Below are 12,356 nucleotides of genomic sequence, written 5' to 3'. Positions count from 1 at the left end.
TGTATGTCACATGTGATCAATCTAGCGGCACAAACAATCCTAAGTCATTTTAAAGCCGAGGCAACGGAATTGGAGGCTGTAATGGCGGATTCAAATAGTTGGGAGTACGAGTCTGACCTTTCTCCGGGTACGGTTTTGAAGAAAGTAAGACGGGTAGTGTCAAAGATTCGTGCCTCAACAAAACTATATGATGCCTTACAAGCCGAGGGAATGATTGAGAATTTAAAGGTTTTGCGTCCAATACTGGATATGCGCGTCAGGTATACTACCATATCTTGAATTTATAATCATGATTAAGGTGTTTGCTAACACAATCCTACTTCTTATTAGGTGGAATAGCACACATGATATGATCGGAAGATTTCTTTATCTGAAACCTGCCCTCCTAAGTCTCTTTGCCTTCTCCGAACACTATGAACTTACACCTTTTATTCTCAACAAAGAGGAATGGGGTCTTTTGGAGGAAATACACGGAGTATTAGAAATATTTGTAAATCCGACAAAACACCTAAGCGGTTCCAAATATTCAACCCTTCAACTTCAACTACCTTACTACAGTCTACTGCTAAAACAGCTCGGGAACTTTGTTCATATTGCGGACAGCGATCCGGGTAGAAGCGACATCATATCCTCCGCATATGACAGGGCGTGGGAGGTGTTGAACAGGTATTGGTGCAAGACCGATCAAGATACAGCTTTGGCAATAGCAATGATTCTCGATCCCCGTTGCAAACCTGATGGTTTAGAAAGACTCGGATTTTCAGCACCAATCCGTCGTCAATCCAAAACACATTTCCTCCGGATCTATAGGAAGCACTATAGAGCGCCGGAGCCTACAGATGAAAACCGTTCTCGACACCCGGAGGAGGACGGAGTACCTAACCCGCTGGCGGAACTATTTGGTTATGGCAGTACTGGCGGCTTCCAGGGCAATTCAGCAGAGAAGGAGGAAACTGATCGATGGCTAAACGAGCCAGCTGAAGGCTGGCAAAAAGAACCCGCAGCTTGGTGGTCATTATATGATCACCGCTACCCAAAGGGCCTGTGTAGGATGGCTCGAGATTACTTGGCTGTCCCTGCTAGTAGTGTCCCAGCGGAGAGGCTGTTTTCTAGAGCTGGAGATGTCGTGACACAAAAAAGAAATAGATTGCTTGATACCGCTACTAAACACATTCTTTTAGTCAAGAACTGGATTGGGCAACCGGACTATGAATTATGGGAGCTTACAGACGAGAAAAGAGCAGAATATGATGAAGATACAGACCTAGGTAGTGATCAGGAGATTTAGTACTAGTATTCAATAAAGCTTTTAGTCTCGAGACTTTGTCTCGAGACCCAATCTAGGTCTCGAGCTTTTCAAATTCAGTAGAAAACAAAACAATACAAGACGAGACCAACTCAAAATCAGTCTCGTATTGTCTCGTCCCCAACATTAATGCCGTAAATAAACTACCCACCCCCACGGTATCGCTCCCAGCAGAATCAAGATCCTGCGCCGATCCAACGCCTGCACAAACTCTAGCCCTAACTGCCGCGGCGCCATGTTCTCCAGATCAAACATCCAGTCGACCCACTTGTGCGAGGTGGGGAACATGTCTGGGTTGCGGAACGCGTATAGGGGTGATTTGCGGAAGGCGGCATCCACCTTAAGGGTCACATGATCCTCGGGGTCTGTGTACTGCCCCGAAGGTGAGTAGAAGAGTAGGGTGTGGAGATTTCATATACTCACGTCGATGATGGTTATGTATTTTAAACTTCTTAAAGAGAAGTGGCGCCGCCAGAAGGTCAAGAGTTTCTCGTAGTATATCGACCTGAGATTTAGAAGCATATCCTTGTCCGTTTTAGCACTCGTGTTCTCTCCGCGAGATAGAGGCACCCGGAAGTCCACCGCAGAATGGGGGTGCGTGAAGGAGCGGATACAGAGATAGACTGTGCAAGAGGTTTTAGCTCGGTTATTGGGCGGTAAAGATTCTATTTCCGAGCTTCAAGGGGGTACAGAGTCTGTATTTCCACTTCCACTAGGCACAGTGCCAGCGAGAGATGAAGAGGGAACTGTACGGGGCGATTCGCAAATATGGCGGATTCGTGAATGGACTTGACAAATTCGCGAATGGACTTGAGGTATTCGCGAATGGACTCCTAGGCTCATACATCTGTAGCTGGACCAGTCTATTCGCGAACAGCCCGGGGAAACTGTTGTAAATTATTCAAAACTGATAACTAACAATGATTTATATCAACCCCCGATCGCGACGGCTGCTACAATCACTGGAGACCTCTAAAAAAAAACCAGCAACCCTGAAGACCAAATCTAGAACAACACTAGCACCTTTAAGATCTTTAGCGAGCATCAGTGACATCCAGTGGTCTCTATCAGCCTCGGCGACCTCTACAACCTTTTATTAGTGCCCTAGGATCACTAGTAGAGCCCTATGACCTCTTGTAAAACCCTAGGACCTCTATTAAAGCCCAGGCATTTCGGGCGTTGGTTCAAAAACTCAATTTCACTACCTTTTATTCAGTTCATTCGCCAATGGACCGGTCCTGTCCCAGATGTATGGAGCAAGCAGTCCATTCACGAATCCGAGCTATTTGCGAATGGCCCGGAACATGCCTATGTAGGCAAGCGACGAATTTAATATACCTGAATCTGGTGGGCAGTTCGCGAACACCTAGTGATGGGCACAATACAAGATGAGACGAGACGAAAGCAAAGTCTTGTTTCGCCTTGAAACTTTAGGGTTCATGCTTTGTAATTGCAGATAGATAAGTGCTAGACTTACCAAAGTCTCGAGACTTTGTGATCACTGGTCTCTTTCGGCTGGGGCAACTAAATGACCTTTAATCTCTTAATAATGAGAGGTTTAATGAGTGTTAGGGTCTTAATAATGAAGGTTTTGGTGAGGGTTAAATTAAAGGCTTAGGGGTTGAGCGGAAATGAACGAAATGAAAAATATTTTTTACTTAAAAAAAAGTCCCGATACCTTTGAAAAACGGCCTCGAGATCTTGCATATTTGCATGTTTAACTTTGCATGGTGTCGTCTTGTCTTGTCCAAAGTCTCGCCAGGTATTGTCTCATGCCCATCACTACGAACGCCAGGCCAATACATATGTGCCTATAGAGGGCTCTTTACCGCATACATCCCTCGGGAACTGTAGACTGCCAGTCGTGCCCGATGCTGATACTATTTATTAATACTAAGAACTCACTCTCTGACTTTGCATTATTCGGATATACGTCCCGGAGTGCCTGGTTCCGCAGCATACACTTCTATACACTATTTTACGCAATTATTCCAGCAAATTCCATTGTTCTTACAGCGCTAGTCACAAACTCATGCATCAGGCATAAGTGACACAGGAGCGAGTTAGCCTACGGGCTGCATGCGAGTATGAATTAAACAGAAAAAAAAACAGGAGCGAGTGATAGTCTATGAACAAGACTCGGGAATCGAGTGAGAATCCATGAGTTGTGAATTGATTTATTTTCAGCGTGCGGCAATTATTTAGCTTTTGGTACACCAGGCCGCATCTCACGTAAGATATATGACTGGCCTCGCAGATAGTGAATAGAAATTGGCTGTCCAGGTAGTTCTTTAGTTGTACAAAAAGATGCCCCATCTGGCCCTTCTCTGCACCTACCAGGGGTTTCTTGCAGGGGGTCAGAGGAATCTGGACCATGCTACAGTGCTCCTCCATCCGATGGATGGGCTCTTCTCTAACACTGAGCTCATTTCGCTAGAGATATATACGTCTCAATCCAGGAGTATCGGTATATTCTGGAAAGCTGCGTCTTTACCTGGAGTTCTAGGACATGCCGGGGATCGGTTTGCCCAGTTCAGAATGATAAACCTAACTCGATTGGTCTCTACGGTGCCGACGCTACGTACCCTACCCAGCGTAACCAACGGTACTTGTCAACCCGCTACTTGATATTTCGCTAGTTCTGGTTAGCCTCCTACACACCGCGGCGACCTCTAGAATAACACGAGAGCGAAACCATTACGGTGAGCGTACTATCCGTGGCTATTAAACAGAATATCTATCACTTGCCGGCTGGGTTGGGTCGCAAAGGTAGAGCTTGTCGGGTAGGCTAGATGTAGCATATGGGCGACCGCTCGTGGTGTATATTCTTGCATTTATATAATCTCCACGAGTTATGGAGCGACTCTATATTGCCGGAAGAGACAAAGGAAATACGTTAATACCCCCGAAATCTCCGATCAAGACATCAATAACCCCTGACCCTGTTATAACCACACACACGACACAATCCCACCCCCTTCACAATCACAGATACTACATAGAACTAAAAAGGCTACACTAAATCAAACACACAACCCTCTTCACTCCCGCAGAACGCATAAACGTAAAGGGAAAAAGCCCCCAACCGCAAATCCTTCCTACTCTCCAGCCTGTTCCACCCTTGCTTCGTCCCTGAGAGGGTACGAGGCAACGGTGGAACAATCCAGAAGCACGATGATCAAAAGTCAGGGGCCATCAGCCAATCCTTCCTACTGTCCAGCTTGTCCCGCCCTTGTCTTGTTCCTCTTGAGAAGGTACGAGGCAACGGTGGAACAATCCGGCAGCACGATTATTGCTAATCAGTTGAGTAGAAGGGAAGGGGGAGAAGGAAGGGAGGGTACGGTGGTATTTATACTCGGTGTCAAGGCTGGGAGCGGCGAAAAGGTAGGGCGCTAAAGAAGGGCTGGAGTGTGGGGCGGCGGCCAAAATACCTTAGGGCCTGGGCGGCGAAAACACGTATTGACTAGGCACCTTTATGGTGGGGAAGCAGCGAAGACACCTAGGCGCTAAGCGAGCACGGGAGGTAGGGCTGCAGCCAAAATGTTGTAGGGTTAAGGGCTGGGCGGCGTTAGGGCGGCGAAAATAAGGGTTGACTAATCACCGAGATGGCGGCGAAGCGGCGAAAATAGGTCATGAGGTAGGTCCTGAACCATCGGAATGGCAGTTCCGGTAATCGGTCAGGTGTCTACACTATGTGGGAAAATGTCTGTCTTCTCATCCGGTCTAGACACCTATGCGGAGGCATGATAGAGCGGGTAAAACACCACCTTTCTTACCCCCACCTGCCTGTTCCCTGGCGACCGGACTCAGCGAGCTTTCGGCAATTTCCCTTCTCAATCCAATGATCCCTACAAGGAACAGTACTTTGCGGTTCTGCTTGTTCCACAACTGAGCCATTTCGAGGTTTCTTATCCGCTCGTCTACCCAGCGGCATTCACATGACCAAGTGATATTACCTGACCGAGTGATACTTTATGTATACACCAACGCTCTCTCCTACAGCCCGAATTTCGAGTAATCAAACCCTATCACCCTATCAACCCTCACAGGAACACAGGAAGCGTTTCTTCCTATGTCTATTGTTGGTACAATAATTCTCGCAAGGAGCGAGTAGACTTATCCATGGTCCGAGTGACATCTCATGACTAACCCCCGTCTTGGATGGTTTAGGGAAGTAGTGCATAGTAAACGCATTAGGAAATGTATCATGAACGTAGAAATAGCGCGACCTCTGTAGAGTCTCGGCAAAAGGTCCCCTAATGCATCGCTAATGTGTATAGGCTAGTATTTGGGGTCAAGCAGTGACAGGTGCAACAATTAAAGGTGCATCCTAAAGGTTATCTAGCCATCACATTCCGTAAACTCTTCAGGAAGACTCGACGGTTTCAAAACTACTACTATTAACGAAGTGAGTGTAATCACTAAAGTATTCAGCCTTGAAATTGTAGCGATCTCACAGGAAGAGAGCCTGATCCTCGTCTTATCCTACATCAAACGAGTAGGTAACATCTCTTCATTGTTCTCCGACCAAAGGACAACACGCTTCAGCACCCTTACAGTATCATAACCTCTGTCCACAATAATGCCTACTACAATTAAGCTACGAGCGCTGAGGCATAGATCTTGTATTATCCGGCAGGAAAGCTGTGGGAATAACGGAGATTTGGTGTTGTAAGGGTAGTATCGGTAAAAACTGGTGTTATTAAAACCGTAAAAAAAAAATGATATTTGAAGTGATTAGATAAATCGTCGGATAGTTTGCGGGAGGTGGTTCTGGACAATGAGAGTGTATAGGGTCGTTCGGAGAGTCATTATTAGCAGGAAAGGGGCCAGGTAGATCGGAGGAGAAATATCTAATGATGAAACGGCAGCTCATTGGGGAGTCCATCGAAACGAAAATCACCGATGGCGGAAAAATGGTTGTGGAAGCCGTCTGGAAAATGGTCACAAAATGGTCACAAATGTGTTTCGCCGAGCACGCGTAAGGTAATAGCAGAATCACTGCCAGACAGCTTTATAAAGCTCGCAGTATCTATACATTATTCGATCTTTATTGCGCTGGTAGGCTCGCTCTTAACCCCCTTGGACTGAGCACAATAACTAAAATCAGCAACATGCTATTTATTGCCTCCTCGCCAATCTCATTCCCGAGCAACTATTACCGGTTACTAAACCGTGCTAATTGAACCATCCCGGCAACACACACCCCGGGACTCATGCGGCCAAGAGGATGATCACCCCGGGAAAGCTTAAATTGACCTTCAGAGCGCTAGCCTCTGTCGCAACCCTAACCCTACCAAATACTCGAGTAAGAGTTAGGCGACATGATCCGAGCCGAACTGGACTCCTAGTCGTTAGATAAGCTTTCCCATTTCACTTATGAAACAGATGGACAGGCTATTTAGCTATATCTATCTTGGTTAGGTACGGTGATGCTACCGTTTGAAACGACAGAAAAGCCTTGGCACGCCAAGTGGAAACGGCTACCAAGTGAGGGAATGACAGATAGGTCAGATCGAGGGACCAGATGTATAAATTGTCGTTCTCCTCTCTGTCTCGCTTTACTCCCTTGAACTATTATTCGTCTCTGTAATCACTCAAGCTCGGATGCGCTGTGGCACAACACTTACTTCGGGATCTCACAAATCTCCTGAGGTCCCCATGGTAAGGGATGGAGCATTTCCAGTATCATCTTTCCGTGATTAAAGGTATTCACTAATGAAAGTAATCGGCTGCAGAGATTTGGTACCGCTTTTTCCCCAGCCGGAAGCCGTTAGACGACTGTGGATAAAAGGGTGATCTAGACTTATTATTATATGTGGCCCTTATGAGGTCTTGGCTGAGATACGGAACACAACTTATACAACTTCCCTTCTCCTTGGAAAGGAGTGGGGATAGACTAAGGGAAAGGCAGATTTGTGGTCGCCGGCCGGGGCGATGATACTGTGCTTAATCCGGCCTTGATACCCGTCTCACCCCCAGCATCAATTGATCCTTCTAATGTACTCACGATCGCTAGCAGTGCCAGCACAGCTTGACCATTATTAGCAACGGTTACCGATCGTCGGAATACTAGAACGCGTACTTCCACTTGCCGTCAAAACATAAGTCGCTACAGAAATACCGGTCTGTACGTCGCCGAGAATTCCCCATAAAATCGCCGTTACCACACTACTAACCCAAGAAACAGCGCCGAGTATAATGATCTTCCGTTCATCCCAGCCTTGAACAAACTCAAGTCCGTAGCGCCGTGGGTGGCTGTTCTTAAGCGCGAAGACCCAGTTGACCCAGGTATCGGTTGTTTTGAGCTTTGACGGGTTGTAGAAGGCATAGAGGAGGGAGTTGCGGGACAGGATATCCATGTTCATAAGAACTGGATACTGCCCTGAATACTATCTGCAATCGGTCTGCAAGCTCAGTCCAAGTACGATCTTGACTGTAGCGAGTTATACTTCTAGAATTCCGATATACTTGAGACCACCGAGCGAGAAGCAACGCTGCCAGAATGCTCGCAGCTTATGGTTGTACGCATATCTCATGGCCATGAATAGGTCTCTATCGCATGTATTATCTGCATGGGCCGGTAAGCCACGCTTGACAATAACACGATATTGCTGGCTCGAGTGGAGATGCCCCGTGTATATCGTCACCAAGAGAAATTTATAAGAATTGCTCGCAGCGGCGGGCATATGGCTAGGGGGTAGCTCAAAGGCACCGGGGTGGTCGAGTGCTTGAGGGACCGTTGGGTACTCCGGGTCGGAGGGGCAAGCGGAGTGGATGATAGGCACCGCGGGCATGGGCCCGAACGACGACTTGAAGTCATTCGCATGTGAGCTTTCTGCCATTTCGTGGGACCAGAATTGGTGGTGTAGATATCCCTGGGGAAGTGAGGGGTGACCACGCTAGTCTAGCGAGCTCTCCCCCTCCCCCAAACTGGCTTGGCGATCAAGCGATGGGATGTGCACTTTATGAGGCTGAAAGTACATTAATGCCGTTCTGGACATGACCAGGTTCGCATGCGCCAAGATCAACTTGCAAGGACCTGCAGTTACGATGCTTATCACTGAATTATGATTCTGAGAGAATCGCTGTAACGTATTTCACCTAGCAACCGACCGTCACCTAGCAACCAGCCGTCGCCTAGCAACGGGCAAATATGATGTCGCGATGATCATTGAACTCGCGCCGGCGACCCAGGAACGGTCGTCCGTACGCAACGAAGGATATTAGATATATTACTTGCACGCAACGAAGGATATAGATATATTATTTGGGCGATCTCAGCACTCTACTACTAGAACTAGGACACTTTCCGCTTTTGCCTATATAAGGAGATGTAGGTACAGGAATAAACTCTTCTATCTCTTCCCATTCGCTCTCTGAAGGTGAGGATTCCCTAGATACATACCCGGGTGTAGAAGGTAGAGCTTTTTGTTTCGTAAATCTTTCTGAGGAATTGGATCCCTTGGCTTCCAACTTTGCCGCTGCTCTGGCTGTTCTTTGTTCAGACTTTAAGGTAGCGGCACTTTGTTTTTCTTCCCATTGGGTCCGGAGTCGTACTACCTCCTCTGTTGTGACTACCAACACCTTTGAGAGTACTGCCTTACTCTTTACCTTTGATGAGTCCACTGCAGCCTTGTTTTTCTTGCGCAAGTACTCCAGTTCTTGCTTTAAGATAATCACTTCAGCGGCATTTTCAGCAGCTGCGAGGGAAAGTTTCTCCACCATAATTTTTGCAAGAACTCTATCAGGAGTGGCCGCTGCACCACCCATAAGAGCAGGAGTCCACTTTGTATGTGTAGCTATTCTCTTTCCATGGTGGGGGGTACGGGGTATAAGGAGTTCCGCTTTTTCTGCCGCATGGGTTTTTGCTTTTGTGAGGCTAGAACCCAGTACTTGACGCGGGTTGAGAGGGTAGATGCCCGTACTTTTGAAGGCGCTTGCAATGGTTTGTTGGCTATAGGTACGTCTTCTGGCTTCCATCAAGAGTCTATTAATATTCTAGTAAGTATGTATATTCAAAGGTTGAATTTTGCGATGCAGGGTTCGGATTAGAACATACGGGAAGAATATTCCTTTGTGTATGCCCACATTACCATCCTGTGCCCAATCATCAATCACGTTACCATAACGTCTTTGTAGAGGACTAAATATTCCGACGTCCAAAGGTTGCAGCAGATGAGTATAGTGTGCCGGAAGGCAAAGGGGTATAATGTTGTGAGCGAGACAGTAGGAGAAAAACTGCCAGGTACAATGGGAGACATGTCCATCTAATAATAATAGCCGTGTTCTCCCGCCAGCGCTATATACAAGTAAGTATATATTTTCAAGGAATGACTGCCGTGACTCTGATTTCATACCTCTCAGCCGTATTTGGCTCAAAGTTTTTCATTATATACTCGAGCCCAATCTCGCTGTTCGTCCAGCCTTTTTTAGAATAACTAAAATAAGCTTTCTCTCCTGCCTTGATACTGTGCTTCTCCTTTATATATGACGGTCGGAGGAATTACGAATTGGCCTGCAGATATCGTCTCGATCACCGTTATGAGTTCTCGCATTCCATCTTGCGTTTTGAAATTCCGCTTTTTGCCCCGTCGACAGATGACTTTAATACGAGATGAACGTCCCATCAACAATCCCTTTTCATCCATATTATATGTGTCATCCGGCAAAACATTATGTGTTTGCGCTACCTGTCGTAGCTTATCTGATTATCAACGCTATCCTATTGAGGGGCTAGTCTGAAATTGGACGGGTGTCGCTTAACTCCTTACCTTAACAAAAAAATCCGCTTAAATCTATGGGTTACTAGCATAAGACCTCTGCTTATCCAGTCTCGTACAAAACTTTGACGCCAGATTGGGATATCGATTTAAAAATCTTGTAATCCAATTTTTCCCGAGTTTGGGCTTACGGATACCGTGACTGCGCAGGAAATCACAAGATATATCCTTGACGTATTGATGCTTGGGAGGGAATCCCCAATCATCCAATTTCAATATCCATTTCTTAATCGCATTTTCTTCGACTGGCGTGAGATTCTGCTGTTCCACATGTGCCTCCTGCCTATTCTTCGCACCCGCCAATCTATCCCTTAGCGAAGAGTATGCAATGCCATGCACCTCTGCAGCCTCTCGGATGTTCTTGATTGTGCCCGCATTCAGATCATTTTTGGCATCATCTACCCTCTTATTGAATTTGGCCTGCTGTTGAGCTCGACTTCGACCCATTTTGTACCGTGATTGATTGCAACTGGCGAGGCGAGTACACATGAAAAATCTTCACTACTATTTTGACATTATAGTTACACAGGTTGGTTACCCGGGGAAGGTCGGCTTCCCGGTGAAATACGTTAACGCATTAGAGTTGAGGTTGACGAAAAGTTCGAGCAATAAAGGATCCCGACTCATGGACTACCATTCATTACTCGTAAGTTAACCCCTTTTGTCCTTCTCTTCACTTCACTCTCCCCCGGCCTCCTAACACATAATCTTCCAAAGCTCTTGGAACCACCCAAATATCTCCATCCTCAGGCCAACACGAGTGGCTTTCATGTCTACAGACTGTGCCGATTCAATGATTGCTGGAACAAATGGTCACTCGATTATTGCCCGAACATCAATTTGGGGGATATTTTTGAGTGTCTAAATGTACTATGCCATCGCTTACAATATTCGCCACTTATGGATTAAAACGATTGACCAGAGAGGATCAGTCCAGGCCACTGCCTCCACTCTCTAATAGCCCGGTAAATGCATCAATTATGCTTTTTCCCACACAAAGAAATGGTAAAAGGCATAAAAAGGCACGAAAAAGCACATTTACAGCCGATGTCTTGTGTAAATGTATCTGTGGATGCTTTCACTTACGACTTTACAGCGTGTAATGCCTTTTACCTACGACTTTACTTATGACTTTACCACTTCCGAACCCATTTCCATTTCCGCTGGAAAACATTTTTTTTCCGGTGAAGCCTTTGCCATAATCTCAAGATAATTGATCTCTGAAACTAGATATGTCAATAGGATCACCAGATGTCCTCCTATGTTAATGGGCTTATAATATTTGGGGAATACAATTTAAATTTAGAAAATGTATTGTTCAATTTGAATATAGAGGTAGTTCTGACTTTGTAACTCCCCCCGTTGTATGATTTCGCTGGTCATGATATTGGATCGCGTTGTCAATTCCAATTGAAGCAGCTCGAGCTCCCGAGCTTTGCGATCACAAGTACAACCACCAACGGAAGTGACAGTAACCGATCAAGAGAACAGCAACAGCAACTTATTCCCCCTGTCAATAAACGGTCAATGTAATTGGTAAAGTGTTGGTAATGTCGTCGGTGAAGTCGTTGGTAAAGTCGTACAATTTCCCTAACTACGACTTTACTGATGCATTTCTCCGCATGAAAATTACTATGTAAATCGGGAAACAACTTTCCCAATATACTTTTACCACATACATTTACCGACGATTTTGCTGATCCATTTACAGTGTCATTAGAGACTCTAATGAGATTGTATCCTAGGCAACCCGGCAAGGGCTTGGCGCAGGGTTAGGGTTGATATTCATTGAAGAATTGTATGCAGCCCGGAGGCTGACACTCGCTGGTCTCCGCCCAGCCGAAACTAATAGGAAAATGCTCTCCCCATTCGTTGAAGAAGATGTGGGTTGCTGTCAAATTATTGTTTGGTCGATTGATAATTTGATATATTATTATGACCACATATGAGAGGCTGTGTTTTGACATTTGCATTAGAGTATTTTACCCGATTCGGGAGTGTAGGAATCGGCCCGGAAAGATAAAGTGGTACACTTTTGCTCTTTAGTGGTAACTTACCGGAAATATGAGAGATACAGGTTACTCTTTCCCTATTTGGGTTTTTTTAATCGGTCTTAGACTAAATCAGGTTCATCCTACTGCTTTAGGACTAAGCGAGTTTTTTTCGTTCAAAGTAACCTAAGGGAAAGGGTAAATTATCTTTTCCTGCCATTATCCTAATTGATATAACAATGAAACAGAGAACTGATATCTTCCCTCATGGCCTAA

The 12,356-nt window shown here is 45.9% G+C and overlaps 4 protein-coding genes across 4 annotated transcripts; 1 reads left to right on the top strand and 3 right to left on the bottom strand.

Moving 5' to 3' along the window:
• Positions 1 to 3: 3 nt before the first annotated feature.
• On the top strand, positions 4 to 1,288 carry H6S33_007072 (uncharacterized protein; the record flags this gene model as incomplete). Its single annotated transcript, XM_044838414.1, has 2 exons — positions 4 to 260; positions 331 to 1,288. The coding sequence occupies 2 exons, from the start codon at positions 4 to 6 to the stop codon at positions 1,286 to 1,288; spliced, it is 1,215 nt and encodes a 404-aa protein (XP_044689236.1).
• A 144-nt stretch (positions 1,289 to 1,432) lies between these two features.
• On the bottom strand, positions 1,433 to 1,828 carry H6S33_007071 (uncharacterized protein; the record flags this gene model as incomplete). Its single annotated transcript, XM_044838413.1, has 2 exons — positions 1,433 to 1,678; positions 1,730 to 1,828. 2 exons carry the CDS (start codon positions 1,826 to 1,828, stop codon positions 1,433 to 1,435), a joined length of 345 nt encoding a protein of 114 aa, XP_044689235.1.
• A 5,377-nt stretch (positions 1,829 to 7,205) lies between these two features.
• On the bottom strand, positions 7,206 to 8,151 carry H6S33_007070 (uncharacterized protein; the record flags this gene model as incomplete). Its single annotated transcript, XM_044838412.1, has 3 exons — positions 7,206 to 7,339; positions 7,392 to 7,698; positions 7,759 to 8,151. 3 exons carry the CDS (start codon positions 8,149 to 8,151, stop codon positions 7,206 to 7,208), a joined length of 834 nt encoding a protein of 277 aa, XP_044689234.1.
• A 455-nt stretch (positions 8,152 to 8,606) lies between these two features.
• Positions 8,607 to 10,536, bottom strand: H6S33_007069 (uncharacterized protein; the record flags this gene model as incomplete). Its single annotated transcript, XM_044838411.1, has 3 exons — positions 8,607 to 8,628; positions 8,715 to 9,282; positions 10,221 to 10,536. The coding sequence occupies 3 exons, from the start codon at positions 10,534 to 10,536 to the stop codon at positions 8,607 to 8,609; spliced, it is 906 nt and encodes a 301-aa protein (XP_044689233.1).
• Between the last annotated feature and the right edge of the window lie 1,820 nt (positions 10,537 to 12,356).

This window comes from Morchella sextelata, assembly GCF_020137385.1.
Source record: "Morchella sextelata strain SCLS chromosome Unknown scls_22, whole genome shotgun sequence".
NCBI lineage: Eukaryota > Fungi > Ascomycota > Pezizomycetes > Pezizales > Morchellaceae > Morchella > Morchella sextelata.
The sequence above is the reverse complement of the archived record's forward strand: the minus strand, read 5'-3'. Positions and strand labels throughout refer to the sequence as shown.